We start from the raw sequence: 18,950 nt of genomic DNA on the forward strand, positions 1-18,950 counted from the left end.
AAAGCGTCCCAGCATAGGGAGTAGTGGTTAAGACAAAGGACTGTTTAAGGTGTCTTTAAAGAAGGAAAAACAGGCAGACTAGATGAGCCATTTCGTTCTCATCTCCCGTCAAATTCTCTGTTCCTAGAGAAAAAGTGCCCCAATTTAACAAATGACACCCCGTAACCCAATTATTGTATGTCTGGGCAATGTCTAACTTATTATACAATAAGCAATGTGCTGAATAGGCTTCGGCGGAATTTGTACTGTATTCCCTTGTGTGCGATCAGCTGGCACCTTGGATCGTTCCCATCCCATTACATCTAAATGACAGGGTGTGAATAATGGGTGGTGGGCTTTCCAATCCAGGATTTTTCTCTCCTGCATTATTCACGTCAGTGAACCCCCAGTAAAGATTTGCTGACTGCTCTGGTGGGGACTGGTAAAAGCTTCCAAATGCTATTTCACATGCATTTCTGTGAAACCACTGTTCTCATTAAAGCCCATTACCTCTTCCACCCTTTTTTCAGTCTAATGCGATGCAGAGACAATGGAGCACCCCAACCCCATTGGCTCCTGTGTTCCACCTGATGACGCCATGTGCTCCTTCTAGCATTACATCATCCAGCGAAAGAGAATGGGAGAGCAGCAGTGGGCGGGGTCTGCATCCTCCCTGCCCAGACTATTTATAAAAGGGAGAAGAAAGGGGATCTGTCAGCCCAGACACCATCACCGGAGAGCGCAGGACCAAAACCAACAGGGAAGGCAAAGCAACAAGACCGGAGAGGGCTGCAGCATCCATCACGTTATCACCGAGCTTCCCTGCACAATAGATTAAAGAACCATGCGTGAAATCGTGCACATCCAGGCTGGCCAGTGCGGCAACCAGATCGGTGCCAAGGTAAGAACCCGGATATCTGCTGTTCTGAGCACACATTGCAGGGCAACGGGGGGATCTGCTTGCCCAGAGTTTGCCTCCCTAGTCCCAATACGACTGCTTGTCTCGATGTCATTCCGTGTGCGCTCTGCTAGTAATAACATCGCTCCATGAATTATTCATCCACAGGCACCTAATACTCTTAACTCCCTGAGTGCCAGAGAGATGTGTCCCTACCCTCTCTTTAAAAAATGTCAAAAAAATAACAGATCGATGAAAAAACACTACTGCGTTTTTAAAACAACATATATGTTGGAGATTTCCCTTATGCATTGAGATGTATATGGAGTTGCTTCTATAAAATAATATTTGATGAGCTGCACAGATCTGTTGGTTTTCCAGGGGGCAATAGACAGTGCTTTAGCCCCAGTACCACTGCTCTTTGTTACATCTGTGGGGTGGGGTCCTTCATCCAGACACCTTTCCCACCCTGGGTTACGGAGGAGATGTGAATGAATGTCTTTTCTACCAGACGTTCTAAGGGAGCTTCTTTCATGGGGTGATGACCCGAGATAATTAATCATTTTGGAGAAACATCTACCATTCTTTGAAACACTCTCCATAATCACACAAAGAGACTCCTGCAGGCTGCCTATATAGACAATAAAGAACACATGATCATTCAAATAAATATAATATAAATAAAATCTGGCATTTCTAACTGAAGACGCAATATATCCATTATCCGATCGTAAATCCTCATTATTTGGTATCTTTATGAGGATATACTCCGTTCTTTAATTACACTCAAAGGTACGCACATTAACATAAAGCAAAAGCTGTGTCCAGAAATAATGTATAATACCTTATATTTCATAGCCTATGTCTACTACAGACGGCAATGTGAAATAGGTTCATTGAACAGGGTGTGGTTCTTTAGTAGAAAATAAAAAAATGGATGGAACAGTCACAGAAAAAGAATATTGGTCAAAATGTAAAAATCAAATGACTTACCAAGCATTTCATCTGTACAGCTTTTTTATTTTAAATATGTTTATTTTTTTTTGCCAGTTTTGGGAAGTTATCAGTGATGAACATGGTATTGACCCTACCGGCAGTTACCATGGAGACAGCGACTTGCAACTGGAAAGGATCAATGTGTACTATAACGAGGCCACTGGTAATCCTATGTGAATTAACATCAGAAGCAGTGTGTTTTCAATAAAGGGGAAAAAATACCAAATACGTGTATATATATATATATATATATATATATATATATATATATATATATATATATATCGATGGGAACTATATTCCTATTTCCCTGGTTTTCTTGCTGACTAATAAATACGTGGAGGTGGCTTTTTCAAACACATTATTTATCCTTAGGTTTAACACAGAATCCTTTGTTTGTCTATAGGTAATAAGTATGTACCTCGTGCAATCCTTGTGGATCTGGAGCCAGGCACAATGGACTCTGTCAGGTCAGGACCGTTTGGACAGATATTTAGACCTGACAATTTTGTCTTTGGTAGGTATCTCATAGTATACGTTTATGAACATATTGGCAGTTAATAAATATATGTAAAATATAAATATTTTAAAATTGTGACAAATATTGTGACTTCCTGGTGTTAGCGCAGGTTCTGAGTATATTTCTAATACATACCGCATTGGTTTGTGCTCACAGTCCGGAATATAAACTGGAAGAAAAGATTAGCAACTCACTATTTGGTTCAATAGTAAACGGTTCTATAGAGGTTCTTGTATATTTGTGTCTTCCTAGGCCAGAGTGGAGCTGGGAACAACTGGGCGAAGGGTCATTACACAGAAGGAGCAGAACTGGTGGATTCAGTTTTAGATGTTGTGAGGAAAGAATCTGAAAGCTGTGACTGCCTGCAGGGTTTTCAATTAACCCATTCTCTTGGTGGTGGCACTGGGTCTGGTATGGGCACACTGCTGATAAGCAAGATTAGAGAAGAATACCCAGACAGAATCATGAATACATTCAGCGTGATGCCTTCTCCGAAAGTGTCAGACACTGTAGTTGAACCATACAATGCAACGCTCTCTGTCCACCAGTTGGTGGAAAACACAGATGAAACCTACTGCATAGACAATGAGGCGCTCTATGACATCTGCTTCCGCACTTTAAAGCTAACCACGCCAACCTATGGCGATCTCAATCACCTTGTCTCTGCAACAATGAGCGGGGTAACAACCTGTCTTCGCTTCCCAGGCCAGCTGAATGCAGATTTGCGAAAATTAGCTGTCAACATGGTGCCTTTTCCAAGATTGCACTTTTTCATGCCTGGCTTTGCTCCTTTAACCAGTCGCGGCAGCCAGCAATACCGTGCACTAACAGTGCCAGAACTAACGCAGCAAATGTTCGACTCTAAGAACATGATGGCAGCATGTGATCCTCGCCATGGGCGCTACCTCACCGTGGCTGCTATCTTTAGAGGAAGAATGTCCATGAAAGAAGTAGATGAGCAGATGCTCAATGTCCAGAATAAGAACAGCAGCTATTTTGTTGAATGGATCCCTAACAATGTGAAGACTGCTGTGTGTGACATCCCACCACGAGGCCTCAAAATGTCTGCCACGTTTATTGGCAACAGCACAGCCATCCAAGAGCTATTCAAGAGAATTTCTGAGCAGTTTACTGCTATGTTCCGCCGTAAAGCTTTCTTGCACTGGTATACTGGTGAAGGCATGGATGAGATGGAGTTCACTGAAGCTGAAAGCAACATGAACGACTTGGTATCGGAATACCAGCAGTACCAAGATGCCACAGCTGATGAGCAAGGTGAATTTGAAGAAGAAGAAGGAGAGGATGAAGCTTGATGACTTAACAAAGGAAAAGATTTTTAGGAAACATAAAAAGGCACAGTTTTTACTTAGCCGGTACATCATGTTACAAGTGTGTTCAAGCATGCTGCTGTTTTTTATTTTTTCTGGTGTCAACAATGACAGAATCATTTTTTTACCCTTTACAATGTCAAAGTTACAGATGCTGTTTTAGAACCTCTTCTAATTTTGAAAAAAAAATGCCCACAACTCTCTGTAGGAGGATTGTAGAAGTGATCTTTAATGTTCTTAGATGTTTTTTTTTCACTGGATCATAAAAAAGTATTTGTGTGCTCTTTGTTGTCCTTTTTATTTATCGAATGGCATAATAATAACATCTTTATGGGCTTATATATTTATATATTGTACTCAACATACACACAGGCACATTCTGTAATACTGAAATAGAAAATGGAGCTTAAAAAGAATTATCCTGTTTTATTACCTGTATACTACAGACAAACAAGTTGTAACATCACACATGCTTTCAAAACACTAAGCCGTCATCCCTAGATGTAAGGAAGGAACCTGTTGAGGTCTTGAAAGTTCATTTGATTCAACCGCTTGTTATCAAAATTACCAAACACACCATGGAAACAATACACACAACTATCTTCCTGTATATCAAAGAAACATCTAGAGCAGATTAGGCAGCGCTCTGCGAATGAAATTACATAAAGCCACCAGTACGTCCGTTATAACCGCAAATATTTATTGTTCTTCTACACATCCATAAGAGCAGGGACAGACAGGATACATCTTCCTGTATCTGTTAACACTGGAAACATGTTAGCTACATACCATCCTCTAAGACAGGAAACATATATTTTACAACAATTTTATTGCTATTCAGTATGTTGCTCACCGGTTACTCTCTATGCTTATGACAAGGATCATTAACATAAGTATACATTAGATCTTACTCTTAAATAATAGAATATTTCTGCAAGATCTCTCCTGTTTCACACGGATGGTTCAAGCAGACCTACCATTCTTTCCCAGCTCATCGTAACCATATATTATAACATTCCACTATACAGTTATCACGCTGGTACTACTTGGTAACCTAGTTTTTACCGGAAGAGTGGGTCAGTGTGCTGTACTACTTAAAAGAAAACCACTTCGGTATCTCAAACTTAGCCATAAAGCGTTTTTTCCATTATTGGAAATCAGCTGTTCTGTAGTTTGACAGTAATGATGTATTTCCAAAGCAAACTATCAACCAAGAAAACCTCTTCCCCAATCTGTTTAAAAATGGTTTATTGATTTGAAATGTTCTAAAACAGGCCTGTCAAAAGATAAAAGTGGTTGTTCATAGTGGTAAACCACAATATTTTAATGTAAAGCTTTTTTTTTTGTTCACAACCAGGGTGTCACCTGAACCTAATCCCTTGTGAAATAATAAACAGTGCATTCGGTGCTTAATTTTATACCTATATGCCAGCTCAACTAAATGTAATACGGTACTTTTATGGTGATCATATAAATAAGAAGAAAACATGTTAAAAATATGTTATGGGGCTCGTATGAGTTAAAAGTGAAATATTTTAGCACAGCTATTTTTTTCTGGAAAATGTATCCTCATTATTTCATATATTATAATTTAAATAACAATTTTTTTCTCAAAAAGGAGAACATAAACATTATCAATTCAACATAAAAAAACAAACAAAATTCATATTCAGTCCCAATAAAAAAAAAATACATCAGCTATTAAGTAATTATATAAAATGGATCAAGCAGTTGCCTAGCCTTTGGCTGTGTAATACTACTGTGTTGACAAAAGAAATTCTTCTACTAGTCTGTTGAATTCCTCTGCATAGCGTAGATGAAGATTATGCTTGCCATCTGGCATTATATGCAACCTGTAAAAAGAAATGGAGACAATTCTATGGTTGACAGGATAAAACCAGTGCAGAAGTAATGTAAAGCTTCACAAGTAAGAAAACATGAAATTTTGCTAAAGAGTAACTAATAAAAGGGCATTTATGTTACACATTAAGTTTTTGAACTACTGCTATTAACAAACCACCATGGTATTCCAAGATGGATGAGTACATCATGTGACTGGTGACATAAAAGGTTTTAACATGGATAATATAATGCATGATCTCACACTGTAAAGTAATTGAGGGTATGCTAGAGAAAAGCATTTGTTCTGGGATGTGCAAGACACGCTCTCCGCAATCTACTCAAAAACAGACAACTCTAGATATATACAATCATAGCATTTTCTTAGTACGCTTTTGGGGATGCTATACACCTATTTTTAATAACATGTCAGCATATACTATAAAAGGGGTAGTAAGACTAGACAATAAAGACACTCAAACATTAAAAGGAGTTGTGTGCATTTAAATATCCTAGTAAGCACCCATAAAAAGCCATGAAAGTTGGCTCTAAAGATAATCTTTCCATTAATGTTATTGCAGCCATGTTCTGAGTCACTTCTCTTTCATAAAAAGCAATTTTACTGCATTTTTTTAAAGTTCCAGGAATGGTCCAAGGCTAAAATCAAATAAAATATATTTTAATGCATATATATATATATATATATATATATATATATATATATATATATATATATATAAATGCATGGATCCAGCAGTCCTCACAGTATTTTGATGATCCTGACTGCCCTCCACAAACATAAAACTCACATTGTGCGTATGCTTTCTCTTCCTCGTCAAAAAGTGAAGTAAAGATGAATCCAGAACACAGCACATACAATATTCTCACCTTGAATCTTTTATCTGCTGGTGTAAAAAGTGAGCATGAAAGAGTGGGACCATTGCATCCTTCAGTCCATGGATGATCAAAGTTGGACACTCAATGAAGGGAAGAAGATGTTGGCAAATATTACCTGTTGAATAAACCCATTAGAATAACATAGTGACTGGTTTTCCTGTTTTAAACTTTACCAAATGTGATCCATTAACATTATACATCAGGAAAACATGACTGTAGGTAAGCAGTTTCCTACCATTTTAAAGGAACTTCTAAATATTATGAAGATTACTAAAGTGTCGACATGAAACGTCACTGGGAACACCAATGGGATGGTTATAACAACAGAAGCATTTGGTTGCTATGGTGAATAGACAAGTTTCGCAACAAAATACATTATTTTACCCCCACCAAATGTAACTTATCATATTTGGGTCTCTACAAATTGAGTTGTCAGTCAAGTTAAAGGCTCTGTGCATCTTAAGTGACTTGACTTATATACAGTCACATGCCCTCGCATGTAACTCGGAGAAGCACTTGGGAAAAACCTTTAAAAAAATTGAGCACCCCACTTCTCCCACATGTAAAAAAGAGCCAACCCATACCCCTTACTCATCCAGTGGCCATTGGGATGTGGGGTTAAAATATTTGTTGCCCTTTGGTGGAGGAATGCAGGATGAGGGAAGGAACTATCCACCTCCCTTTTAGTTATTTCTGCTGCAGGACAAAGGTGCAACGACATCTCTGTCAAGCGCAAATGTAATGCAATGCAGGCTTTGAAGCATAGCCTCAATATTCCCCGTGAAATTCAGTGCTTTTATTATTTCTATCTGGGTGGAGATGAGTCTTGCACTGAGGGGACAAGTAGTAAACATATTTTACCACCAGGTCTGCTAGCAAAATTACTCATAGATTCAACCCATGCTTTAAATGTCTTGACAAAGTACTCTTCTCCATAAAGATCCTCCATAGGCTTCCTCATCTTGTCACTCCAGTTTGATACATCTTTTACAGCTGTGAAACACATAACAGGTAAAATATCACGCAAATGCTACAGTTATCTGCCAAGACAGATCACATGGTAACTAATTAAAAATACATACCCCTGGATTGTAATTTAATGTTTTATAATAAACCCATGTATTCTGGGTATATTTTTTTTACTATTTTGTACTAAACAATGAAAGCACTGCCGATACAAACATCTTTTGTTGAATACAACAGCCACAGATTTATATATTAAACATACATTTTAGAACATTTATAATGATTCATTGTTTACAGAACAGTGTATAAGTCACACCGCCAGTAATCTTTATCCTAGAAGGCCACGATCCCCAGGAAGATTTATCAGTTAGGAAAGGGTTGTACTATTACACAATGGCAGTTATGTATAAAAAGTGATTTTGTTGGAGTGTTGTTATCGCCACAGCATCAAATGGAATGGCCCAGTCAGAAAGTATCACTTTCTATACATTACCCCCAACTTATGCAAAATCCTGACAATATGGATATCACAGACTTATGGCAGCATTCTATCTGGGACCTAGAAGAACTCATTCTCTGGGTGTGATCTATACTAATGGTCACACTGGTCATGTTCACTACTACTTTATGTCTGTAATGGAATGGATTCCAATGTAGAAAATTAGACATCTGTCACATTAAATGTATATTTGGGTTAATTTTGGGTGAAAATGTATTTTATCTTATACAAATCGGTGCAGGTATTCTTACGTTATTTAAGTTACAAAATAAGACTTGTGTCTCGTTTACCATCTCCTGCTGGCTGTCTCTACTGAAACGAGAAATGGAATCCTCATGTACATGATCAGTAGCACTGGCCGGTGAAGTCATCGAAGCAGTAGCCAATCGAATGTACGTTAAACAGTAGTGTTCAGATGGTATACACGTGATTTGCTGCTACTGCTCCCACTGACTAGAACGTGAATTATACTGTCTAAGAAGTACGCAGGGAGCATGTGCAAAATTAACTCAAATATACATTTAATGTGAAACTGCACGGTGGCATCATATGACCCTTGTAAGCATCTGCCTCCTGCATACAGAAGCTTGGACAGTGAGGCTACTGCTTGCTGTGCAGCCAGTGGTAGTGCAAAGACTGGATTATCCAGCAAAACCCTGGGCTGACAATGACAAAACTCATACTATCTCCACTTAATGCTTTCAGAATCCCTATGATATAATGTACATAGTCACTATATATTTATACATACATACATACATACAAAGTCCAAAAATTAACAATTGCACACCAATCACCACTTTTTTAGCCCGGTGCCAAGTAGCTGCAACAGCAAATCATATAACATCCAAAAATAGTTACCGGCACTCCAGGGACTTCTTTAACCCCTTAATGACAATTGCCGGTCCTGGCACGGCACGGAAAAGCATGTGCTTTACGACAATTGACGTGCCAGGACCGGCACGTCTTTAAACGGGTGCAGAAAGCGATCTACTATCGCTTTCTGCACCCAAAAAGCGTTGCTGAATGCCTCGACCTCGAGGCATTCAGCAACGCCGTGATCGGCACGAAGGGGCCATCTCTGGCCCCTCCACGGGGCGTCAACATCCGCCATACTTTGTATGGCGGCGGACGCCCGTTTTAAAAGCGTTTAGGAGGCGATCGACGATCGCCTCCTAAACTTAAATGGTGTCGCTGGAATGCCTCGATCAGGAGGCATCCAGCGACACCAAACACTAACCTTTTGATGGGCTGTGACCGCTCCGGAGAGCGGTCACAGCCGCAGCTGCCGGCAATCTTCGCCATCAAGGAAGATGGCCGCCGTCCTGTAACAGGAACCACAAATTTTAAAAGTTCGCTAGATGGTCCAGACCATCTAGAGAACTTTGGCTCCACTTGCAGGTTGAATACAGGTACTGCATTCACCATGCAAGTCAATGGAGCCCAGCTTTCTAATCACAGTGTGATTAGTAAAAATAAATTAAAAAATAAAATAAAATTAATAATAATTAGAAAAAAATAGTAAAAAAAACAGTAAAATGTAAAAATCATTTCCCACTGATGTCACTATCAGGGGAACCTCCAAGTTGAAAAAAAATGTTAAATTTTTTTTTAAAAAAAATAATAAAAAAAAAATATATATAAATATATATATATATATAAAAAATATATTTTTGTGAGCAAGTCCTAAAATTAGCATATTAGCTTAAAACAATTCTCGCATGGAAAGAGTTAAAATACTGGCATATTAAATGCCCGTGGGGTGTCTACTTTTAAAAAATGTATGATTTGATGGGGTAAATTGAATGGGCCAGGTTCAACAACGTCCCAATTAACACGGGGGGAAGGATGGCCACACATCTAATTTCCAATTAGAAAAATGCACACGTACCAAATGTGGCCTTTTAGTTCCCCCAAAAAATGACACACCCATGCATGTGGGGTATCACTGCACTCAGGAGATGTTGCTGAACACATATTGGGGTGTCGTGTGACAGCGGCATATACCAGGAGCTGTAAATTCATACATAAAGTAGGTGTGTGTGGGAAAAATACACACACAAAAATATTACTGCAAACTTTGAAAAAATGCTGGTGGTAAAATATGTGCATGCAAAGAGTTAAAATACCAGCATTTAAAATACCCTGTGGTGTCTAGTTTTGAAAAATATATGGTTTTGTTGGGCACACTGAAATGGCCTGGCTCAAAGATGTACCAAATAGGGCATGGGCAGTGGATCCCAAATGCCAAAGTTCAACATTGAAAAAAGCGCATGCCCCAAATGTGGCCCTTTTGCCCCAAAACAGCCAGGCAAAATCATTCATGTGAGGTATCGCTGTACTCAGGAGATGTTGCTGAACACATATTGGGGTGTTTTGTGATAGTGACATATACGAGAACATTTTAATTCATACCTGAATTAAAATGTGTGTGGAAAACCAAATGCAAAAAAATGACTACCACAAAGTTTGACAAAGACTGGTGGTAGATATGGTGCATGGAAAGAGTTAAAATACTAGCATTTGAAATACCCTGGGGTGTCTAGTTTTCAAAAATATATGGGTTTATTGGGCACACTGAAATGGCCCGGCTCAAAGATGTACCAAATAGGGCATGGGCAGTGGATCCCCAAATGCCAAAGTTCAACATTGAAAAAAGCGCATGCCCCAAATGTGGCCCTTTTGCCCCAAAACAGCCAGGCAAAATCATTCATGTGAGGTATCGCTGTACTCAGGAGATGTTGCTGAACACATATTGGGGTGTTTTGTGATAGTGACATATACGAGAACATTTTAATTCATACCTGAATTAAAATGTGTATGACAAAACAAATGCAAAAAAATGACTACCATAAAGTTTGACAAAGACTGGTGGTAGATATGGTGCATGGAAAGAGTTAAAATACTAGCATTTGGAATACCCTGGGCTGTCTAGTTTTCAAAAATATATGACTTGATGGGGTAAATTGCATTGGCCGGGTTCAAAGATACCCGAAATGGCACATGGGGGGAAGAATTACCAGATTTGGAAAAAATGGCTTTGAAATAGCAAAACGCTACCTGTACTTATTGCCCCATAATGGGTAGAAAAAAGCAAAAAAACATAAAAACATTGGGTATTTCTAAACTCAGGACAAATAGTAGAATCTATTTAGCAGGTTTTTTCAGTACCTTTTATAGATGAGTAAAAGATTTTTCAACTAAAAGTTAGAAACAGTCATTTTTTTCTAAATTTTTCACCATATTTTATAATTTTTTTAATAGTAAATAATATGATACAATCAAAACAATGTCATCTAAAGAAAGCCCTTCTTGTCCTGAAAAAAACAATATCTAATGTGTGTGGGTTCAGTAAACGGGAAAGAAGAAAATTACAGCTAAACACAAGCAGCGCAGAAATGTTAAAAAGGCCATTGTCACAAAGGGTATAAAAAGTAAAATCAGCCTTTGTCTCGAAGGGGTTAAATAATCACTCCAGAAACTGCAGTTTCCTAATCAACGTTTCAGTCTGTTTATTAGACTTTCATCAGGACATGTTACATACATACATATATACACACACACACACACACACACACACCTCTTACCATCATAAAGTTGTAAGTCTTCTTCAGACACATAGGCATTGGCTCCCCAGATAACAAGTTTGTTGATTAGGGAAGGGTATGTCGCCGCTGCTATAAGTGCAGTTATGCCACCATCACTCCAGCCAAGCAAAGAGAACTTCTTGAAATTGAGAGCCTATTAGCAGACATAGCAAAACATATCAAGTGGGATTGTTACAAGCTTCTGGTACTAAATGAGACAGACATGTTATTTTCTTATAATTAAATACACCCCCCCCCCCCCAATTTACCCATGCCCTGCAGATTATTTATAAAGAGCATATCCCCGACTGTGCTGTATTTTGACCAGAGCACATTAGCTTAGTTACCACTTCAAGGTACCCAACACGAGGTGAATTCTAACTGAAATATACCCCTTTGTCGGTTTGAGTACCCTACTGAGCATTGCGTGTTGGGGCATCAAGCCTTTCCGTTTTCTTTTTACTGCCACTTGGTTTGGGAACACAACCATTTGGTCTTATTTTAGGGACATAGTTTTTATTTTGGAATTCAACTCTCGCATGATGCCTTGACATGGTAGGTGAGATAATGTGCTGGCTAGCATGGTATGGACAAGTTGCTTCTGGGTTCAATATTATACTGCAAAATAGGAGATTTCTTTGGGAATGCAGAAGACAGGGGCCACAGAGATAAATATGCAGTGATATGCAGGGAGCAAAATTGCTTTACTGATTCCTGGAAAAAAGACATCTGTCCCTGACTGCCCTTTAATAGTTACAGAAATGCCTTTCTTTCAGGGACCAGTAAAGCACACCTCGCTACGCAACTTGTTCATATGCCTGGTGGCCAATCCAATAACACAGAAGTGCATGCGGCTCCCAGGCAGCTTCTACACAGATATTAGGAACAACATTTTGAATTTAGTTAAATTAGCACACAAAAATGGATAGCACACTTCAGGAAAGGAACCATTTTACTACTACATAGAAATTCACTATAATAGAACCATGTTCTAATAAATAACCTGAAGTGCGATATAACCTATTAACGAAATATTTACAAGACACATGAAAAACCTCTAAGCTGACGGCGTAATGTAAAGAAATGTGCATCGGTAATCTCCAATATGTCCACACATAATGAGGATGCTACCAAGTTACCCTGGTTGGCATCTGAGTGTGGGTACAGTTATTACATTAGCTGCTGGTCAGACCCGCAAGCTACCATAAGGAAAAAGCTGAGTGTAAGCTCCATGGCCCAATGGCACACCATGATTCTGAAAAAAATGAAAACATTTGTTGCAGTAAGGACATTGTCAGCATCATAGGAGGTTATTGATGAGCGCCAGCCAACCGCAAACAGTAGACTACTGAACTAGAAAAGTCATGAGGACCTGGAGGCTGTAGACATGCATGATGATTAAAGCGCGGACCTCCTGCTGTCAATTCCCCAGCATCAGGAAGAGATCACACCAAGTGTACAACTCATTCAAACATCGTAGCCCAAATCCAATGTGCCAATACATTATACTAAGGACCGCTTTCTCTCCGATTCATCACGCCCCACAAAGTAATGGCCTTAAAATTGTAGTGGGGTAACAACACGGGCACTCTGAAATGTCACACAATTTCCTTTTTATTTGAAAACTAACAGCTAAGAGTGGAATTACTGTTCTTTTATAATTGACATAGCCCCTGGATAAAAGTGATACTAAAGAGAAAATCAAAAAATGATGATAATCCTTACATGTGAGCGCCACAGAGAAAACCTAAGACACGCAAAATACTAAACCTGTAAAAAAATAATAATAATATTGTGGAGGAATGGATAGCTGCGGCGTAAACACATTTACCTGCATTAAATCTACGGCATCTTTTGCATCCCTTTCAAAAAAATCTGGAGGGTAGTCTCGTGTTGGCGGGATGGAGCATCCGTATCCCCGAGGATCCCACCCAATGACTGTAAAGAGCCTTTTATTCATGGATGAGAGCTGTGGGGTAAAATCTGTTTTACTGCTTCCTAGGAACAAAAATAAGTAAAAATAAAATAAAATAACAGAGTATTCTTACCTGGGGTGTCATTTTTTCTCAGACCTGTCCTGATTAAGATATTAAATCACGCAGAGAAACCGTGCCCTTTTAGGCCTAAAACACTACTTCTCCCATGGGATGCCTATAGCATATCTTCCTTAGTGACATAAGTGACATCAACATCTAGTATATATATATATATATATATATATATATATATATATACTAGATGTTGATATTATATATATATAATATATATATATATATACCGGTATATATATATAGGATATTCCATTGGTTGCTATGGTAACTGCATCATCATTTTCTACCAAAATTTCTAATTTTACCTGTGTGTGTATTGTGCTTTACAGAATGATAAAGTAACCCAAAAAAACAAACCCTAAAACAGATTGGCACAAGGAACAAAATGAGTTGGGCCACTATTAGAGACGCTGATGTTAACAACAGGTACAACAGAGATGTTTACCATCCACGTAGCCCCACGGGCAGCAACAATAGAAGTACTTGAACCTTGTAGCATTTATTATTAGTTAAATGTGTCCCTTTAGGGTAATATGTTCCCATATGTTAACTAGGTCAGCAGGGATTTGCAAACATGTCCTCAAATGCCTCCGACCTACAAGCCTTTGAGCTAACGTAACCTTAGCGTGGATAAAATCAGAGGAACACAATTCATTCAATGTAAGCAAATGGGGATACAGCCTAGCTGTATGTGGTTAGCCTATGGTAAGAGGGAGCCAAACGACTACCATTTTTCTAAAAAGATAAACTAATGAAATAGTATTCTGAATTGTGGATCATCGTGATTTTAATAAAGTCATAATTCTGAACAAATATTTGAAAAAATATTCTCCAAACTGTTGACATTTTGTTGTGCTTTGGGGAGTCCACAGCTTATTTTATTTGTGATGCATAACTTATAACTGTGCATTGCACATATAGGGGAGTCTCTCTTAGTACTGACCATCAGGGTTGGACTGGGGATGACTAAGTGACCCTGGTACTTTACAGCCAAATGGCGCATGTCTGGCCACCAGCTGGATAGGCACAGCTACACGTTACGGTTTTAGCCAGACCTGCCACTGAAGCTGGGCTCTATTGGCTAATAGCCCACTAGGAATTTGTGCCAGGTGGCCATTAAACACATAGGTTCCATTACCTGTCAAAACATTCAACCGTATTACTTTACATAGGAACTGGAATATACCCTAAAGTCCCTACTTGCCATAAATTGCATCACAACAGAACATAAATCTCAGTGGAATTAGTCCGCTAATTGCGGGTGGGCAAGTGATTTGTTGAGAGGACATTTGAGAAATCTCACTGCATTATACAGGATCCTGTTGGGTTTGGCCCTGTATAATGCTTAGCTGGGGGCTGACCGGCAAACACACCGTTAAACGTTCAATAACTCTCTAGATCCTTTTCGTGATTCTATAGGTATAATACAGCTCCTCACCTAAAGCCCCAGGAAGCAGCAGAATAGTGTGATCTCCCGATCCCACGCGCTGGTAATGTAGGCCGACCCCATTAACTTGCACTTTTGCCGATACCACTGAAGTGCTGCAGACAGAAAGTATTATAGAATATAGCGACTATACACAAAGTAACAATATCTACAATAAATCATTTTCTAGTTACAGGTAAATATTATCGATGCAAGTATAGAAAGTTCTATGGTATAAAAAAGTCACCGTGGTTACAAGTCTGACAACTGGTCTTATCACCATAGCAACTAACTGGAATGTTTTAGCTAGCGAAACCCTGTCCTGGTTACTATAGTGATAAGACCACCATTCAAACTTAGTTCCTCAGTCGTTCGTTATACATAACCCCTGTGTGTTAATCTTTAATGAATACATGTCAGATCCAAGTAGGCAAGCCATTGGTGTCATTAGTATATAAAGCAAGCAGCAGTTTATATGGAGGCAATGCCAGGGCTGCAATCGGTTGACAACCAGCCAGTATCACCTAGGATGTGAATGCAGTAGCCAATATGCCACATCCTTCCATGTGTACAATTGGCTTTACATGTAAATGCCTCCTTGAACACAGGTGAGCCAATAAGGATCATATAGTTAGAACTGCATACTGGCTGTTGCTTGATAAGTGGTTACATACGGACCACACCTGAAAGCTTTAACACACATCCAAGCTAGGGATGCGCCATGCCTGTCAGCTGACTTCCCCAATGCTCATGTGTGGGCAAGACACTGATCACCCTGATGCTATATCATACATGTTATTGCACATGTTATCATACATACAAGCCCCGCCCCCATTACTCGCTGTGTCGTGCTGTATAATGACAGCCCACCTCCCTCTCTCCCATTCCCATTGGCTGTCATACGAGCCCCTGAATAACCATGAAGCATTCTAGTCATACTCCGGTCATCGGTCGTCTATCATTTAACGTGTGTTCTTTTTTTTACCAGTAACAAGCGGCAGGCTTGGGCGATAACCGGGCCCCTAATGCACACCGTAGAAGCCGTACGGAGAGACGAAGCGACATGCCGAGGGGTATCTGGCGCACCCGGGAAGGCGGGGCCGCGACGCTGACAGCCCATTGGTGCAGGTCGTCATTGAATTGTAACACAGCGGGACTCTGCTGCCGCCTACAGGCGCTTCGCACAACTGCACTACTCTTACGCTCTACCACTCTAAATGTTTCCCGATATGCTGGGCTCGGAACATAAGCTGTAGTAATTCATTATTCTTTGTATTATTGGAGTTATTTCATCAACGTGTAGTACTATCTACTGCCTCCAAGAATGTCATAGGTCATATGTCCCCGTATTGTCTCAAGGACCCATCCTGACCCACAATAGGACTGGTCCTGTAGAGGGACCATCATGCCACGCAAGTCTTTGTTCCTGCACAGCTGCAAAAAAAACCCCTTTCCTTTCAGTGACTAAACCCCTACGATTTCTACATAGATCCAAGCTTCTGCCTGCAGAGTATCTCTTTTCCTGCCGCTGCATGGATCCCAACACAGTAATTTGTATCTATCCAGTTGAGGATGCCAGTGAGTGCGTTTCTGAATATCTCACTCTATGTATTGTGTGCAGTTACATTATAGATCTAATAAACCTTAGGTGTCAGTTTTGCACAAAGACACTTGTACATGTTCGATTTAAGATATCATTAGTGACAGCACTAAATAATGTGCCCCAAGAAGCCATTGGGGGGCCCTCTGCCTCAGGTTACAACGGAACAGTCTCATTCTACTGCCACTGTCTGTCTATGGCGACGGCTGCCTATGTGTTTTATACACAAGCAAGGCTGAAACACCTTAGCTTAATAATGAGTCATATAGCGTTCTTATATTATTGGGCCGGGAACAATCACGATCTTCCATATCTGCCCGTTTTAACATTAGACTCACATCTGACAAACGATGGTGCGTGTTTGCACCTAACATTGCGTCTCTAGATCACTTCAAGTTGCATAAGTAGCCTCTAAAGCCCTTTAAGAGCTAACAAAGCATATTAGTGCTCTCCCTGCGTCCCACAAAAAACAACTTTTTGTTTGTCAATCCGTGCAGTAGTTTAAAAGTTCACTTTATGTCTTGAAGTTACCCACCTTCTCCTGCACCCCCAAATTGGTGAGAGCTGTCTCACTGACAAAAAAAAGAATTATTTAAATATTGAGAGAAAGAAGATTCCTTGCCCCATGTTACTCAAATAATGTGGGTTTTTAATACATATAAAAAAGTAAAGTATACATCGTTCACCCATAACATTATGACCACCAACAGGTGAAGTGAATAACACTGATCTTGTTATCATGGCATCTGTCAGTGGGTGGCATTTATTAGGCAACAAGGGAATATTGTGTCCTCACAGTTGATGTGTTAGACGCAGGAAAAATGGGCAAGCGTAAGGATCAGAGCGACTTTGACAAGGTCCAGAATGCGATGGCTGGACCTCAGAGCATCACCAAAACTGCAGCTCTTGTGTGGTGTTCTTGGTCTGTAGAGGTCAGTGCCTATCAAAAGTAGGAAAAGCAGTGAGCTGGCGATAGGGTCACGGTTGGCCAAGGTTCGTTGATGCCTGTAGCGGGTCGAAGGCTGGCCCCTGTGGTCAAATTCAACAGACTTGCCGCTGTAGCTCAAATTGCTGAAAGAGTTAATGCTGGTTCCGATAGAAAGGTGTTAGAACACACAGTGTATCACAGTTTGTTGCGTATGGGGCTGCATAGCTGCAGACCAATCAGGGTACCCATGCTGACACCTTTCCACTGCCCAAAATGTCTACAATGTGCACTTGAGAAATAGACCACGGAGCAACGGAAGAAGGTGGCCTGGTCCAAAGAATCACATTTTCTTTTACATCATGCAGATGGCCGGGTGCGCGTGCATCGCTTAGGCTTGTAATAAAAAAATTACAAACCTATACATAGGTTATTTTTCCATGCATTGGATTTGCTTTTAGCATTTTACACTAATAGAATATCTTTAAAATAGAGCAAATAGAAAGCTTATTAGGACAACTTGCTAGCAAACCCGAACACATAAAATACAAGATTTTGCAGACTAGCCATTGTTTTTTGTTAATATTTTACTTATAAACTAAAGATTAAAATGTTTCTATGCATTTCATACGGGATCCACAGATTGCAAGCGAAGAATAACATTTTATTAGCCACATAAAGACTGTTGGATAGAACACATACATTGTACAGGGTCAGGGTATTTCAATAAAAAATGCAAAAGGGAAAATCTACTCGTATAAAATGGTCTGTTCATATGGCATTGAATGACAAAATATGTAAACTTGCTTTTCTGAGAAACTGAATATCTATTTGAGTTCCCCAAAAGAGGCGATATATATATATATATATATATACATACACACATGCATTTATATTTATGGGAGAATTTGCTAAAAAGGTGAAAACCTGGATGACAAGCATTCTTTTGGTATTCTGCCTCACTCTGGCTCATCATTTTAGAAGGTCTACCCGTAATTGTCCGTGAGCTGCGTGTACTGAGAGTTCTTGACAGCGCATACCTATGAGCACTGTGAGTTATGTTCTTATGTTCTTGTGTGAGTTCCATTCTTGCACAGTTAAGGTATTATTGAAAATATTGTTTTTTGTTTTTAAATGAAATAAATTGATATGTATAAAAACAAATTAAAAAGAAAGAAATGGGGACACCACTGTTTTCTTATGGTCCAATCCTGGTTTCATTGAGAATGGGGGGGGGGGGGGGAATCTCTTTGAGGACAGAGCCGTTTTTACATTTCTGCGGTGCTCATGATTAGCTGTAATGTAAAGTGCTTTCTTTAGATACCATTATTTTCATCATATTTACTTCACTATAAAAAAAAATAAAAAATATGGTGAATAGTTAGAGGAAAAAAAAATTTGTTTTTCTGCCTTTTATCTGAAAAAGCTTTTGTTAGGAC

General features: G+C 39.4%; 2 protein-coding genes across 5 annotated transcripts; one reads left to right on the forward strand and one right to left on the reverse strand.

The window, feature by feature from the left end:
- Positions 1–823: 823 nt before the first annotated feature.
- LOC149302714 (tubulin beta-2B chain) lies at positions 824–3,706 on the forward strand. 4 transcript variants are annotated; one of them, XM_089482363.1, is made up of 4 exons: positions 824–880; positions 1,928–2,036; positions 2,280–2,390; positions 2,646–3,706. In XM_089482363.1, the coding sequence occupies exons 1-4, from the start codon at positions 824–826 to the stop codon at positions 3,704–3,706; spliced, it is 1,338 nt and encodes a 445-aa protein (XP_089338489.1). The 4 variants fall into 4 exon arrangements, with proteins under 4 accessions (XP_089338489.1, XP_089338490.1, XP_089338491.1 ...); XM_089482364.1 differs by lacking the exon at positions 2,280–2,390; XM_089482365.1 differs by lacking the exon at positions 1,928–2,036 and having other exon boundaries at positions 824–857.
- A 1,771-nt stretch (positions 3,707–5,477) lies between these two features.
- LOC149302715 (serine hydrolase BPHL-like) lies at positions 5,478–18,598 on the reverse strand. The gene is made up of 8 exons (XM_089482326.1): positions 18,475–18,598; positions 15,972–16,236; positions 14,999–15,102; positions 13,341–13,507; positions 11,510–11,663; positions 7,319–7,450; positions 6,449–6,572; positions 5,478–5,574 (listed from the first exon to the last, which is right to left on the reverse strand). The coding sequence occupies exons 1-8, from the start codon at positions 18,596–18,598 to the stop codon at positions 5,478–5,480; spliced, it is 1,167 nt and encodes a 388-aa protein (XP_089338452.1).
- Positions 18,599–18,950: the final 352 nt, after the last annotated feature.

Source organism: Sceloporus occidentalis, unplaced genomic scaffold (genome assembly GCF_023333645.1).
Source record: "Sceloporus occidentalis isolate IW3139 unplaced genomic scaffold, rSceOcc1.0.p SCAF_18, whole genome shotgun sequence".
NCBI lineage: Eukaryota > Metazoa > Chordata > Lepidosauria > Squamata > Phrynosomatidae > Sceloporus > Sceloporus occidentalis.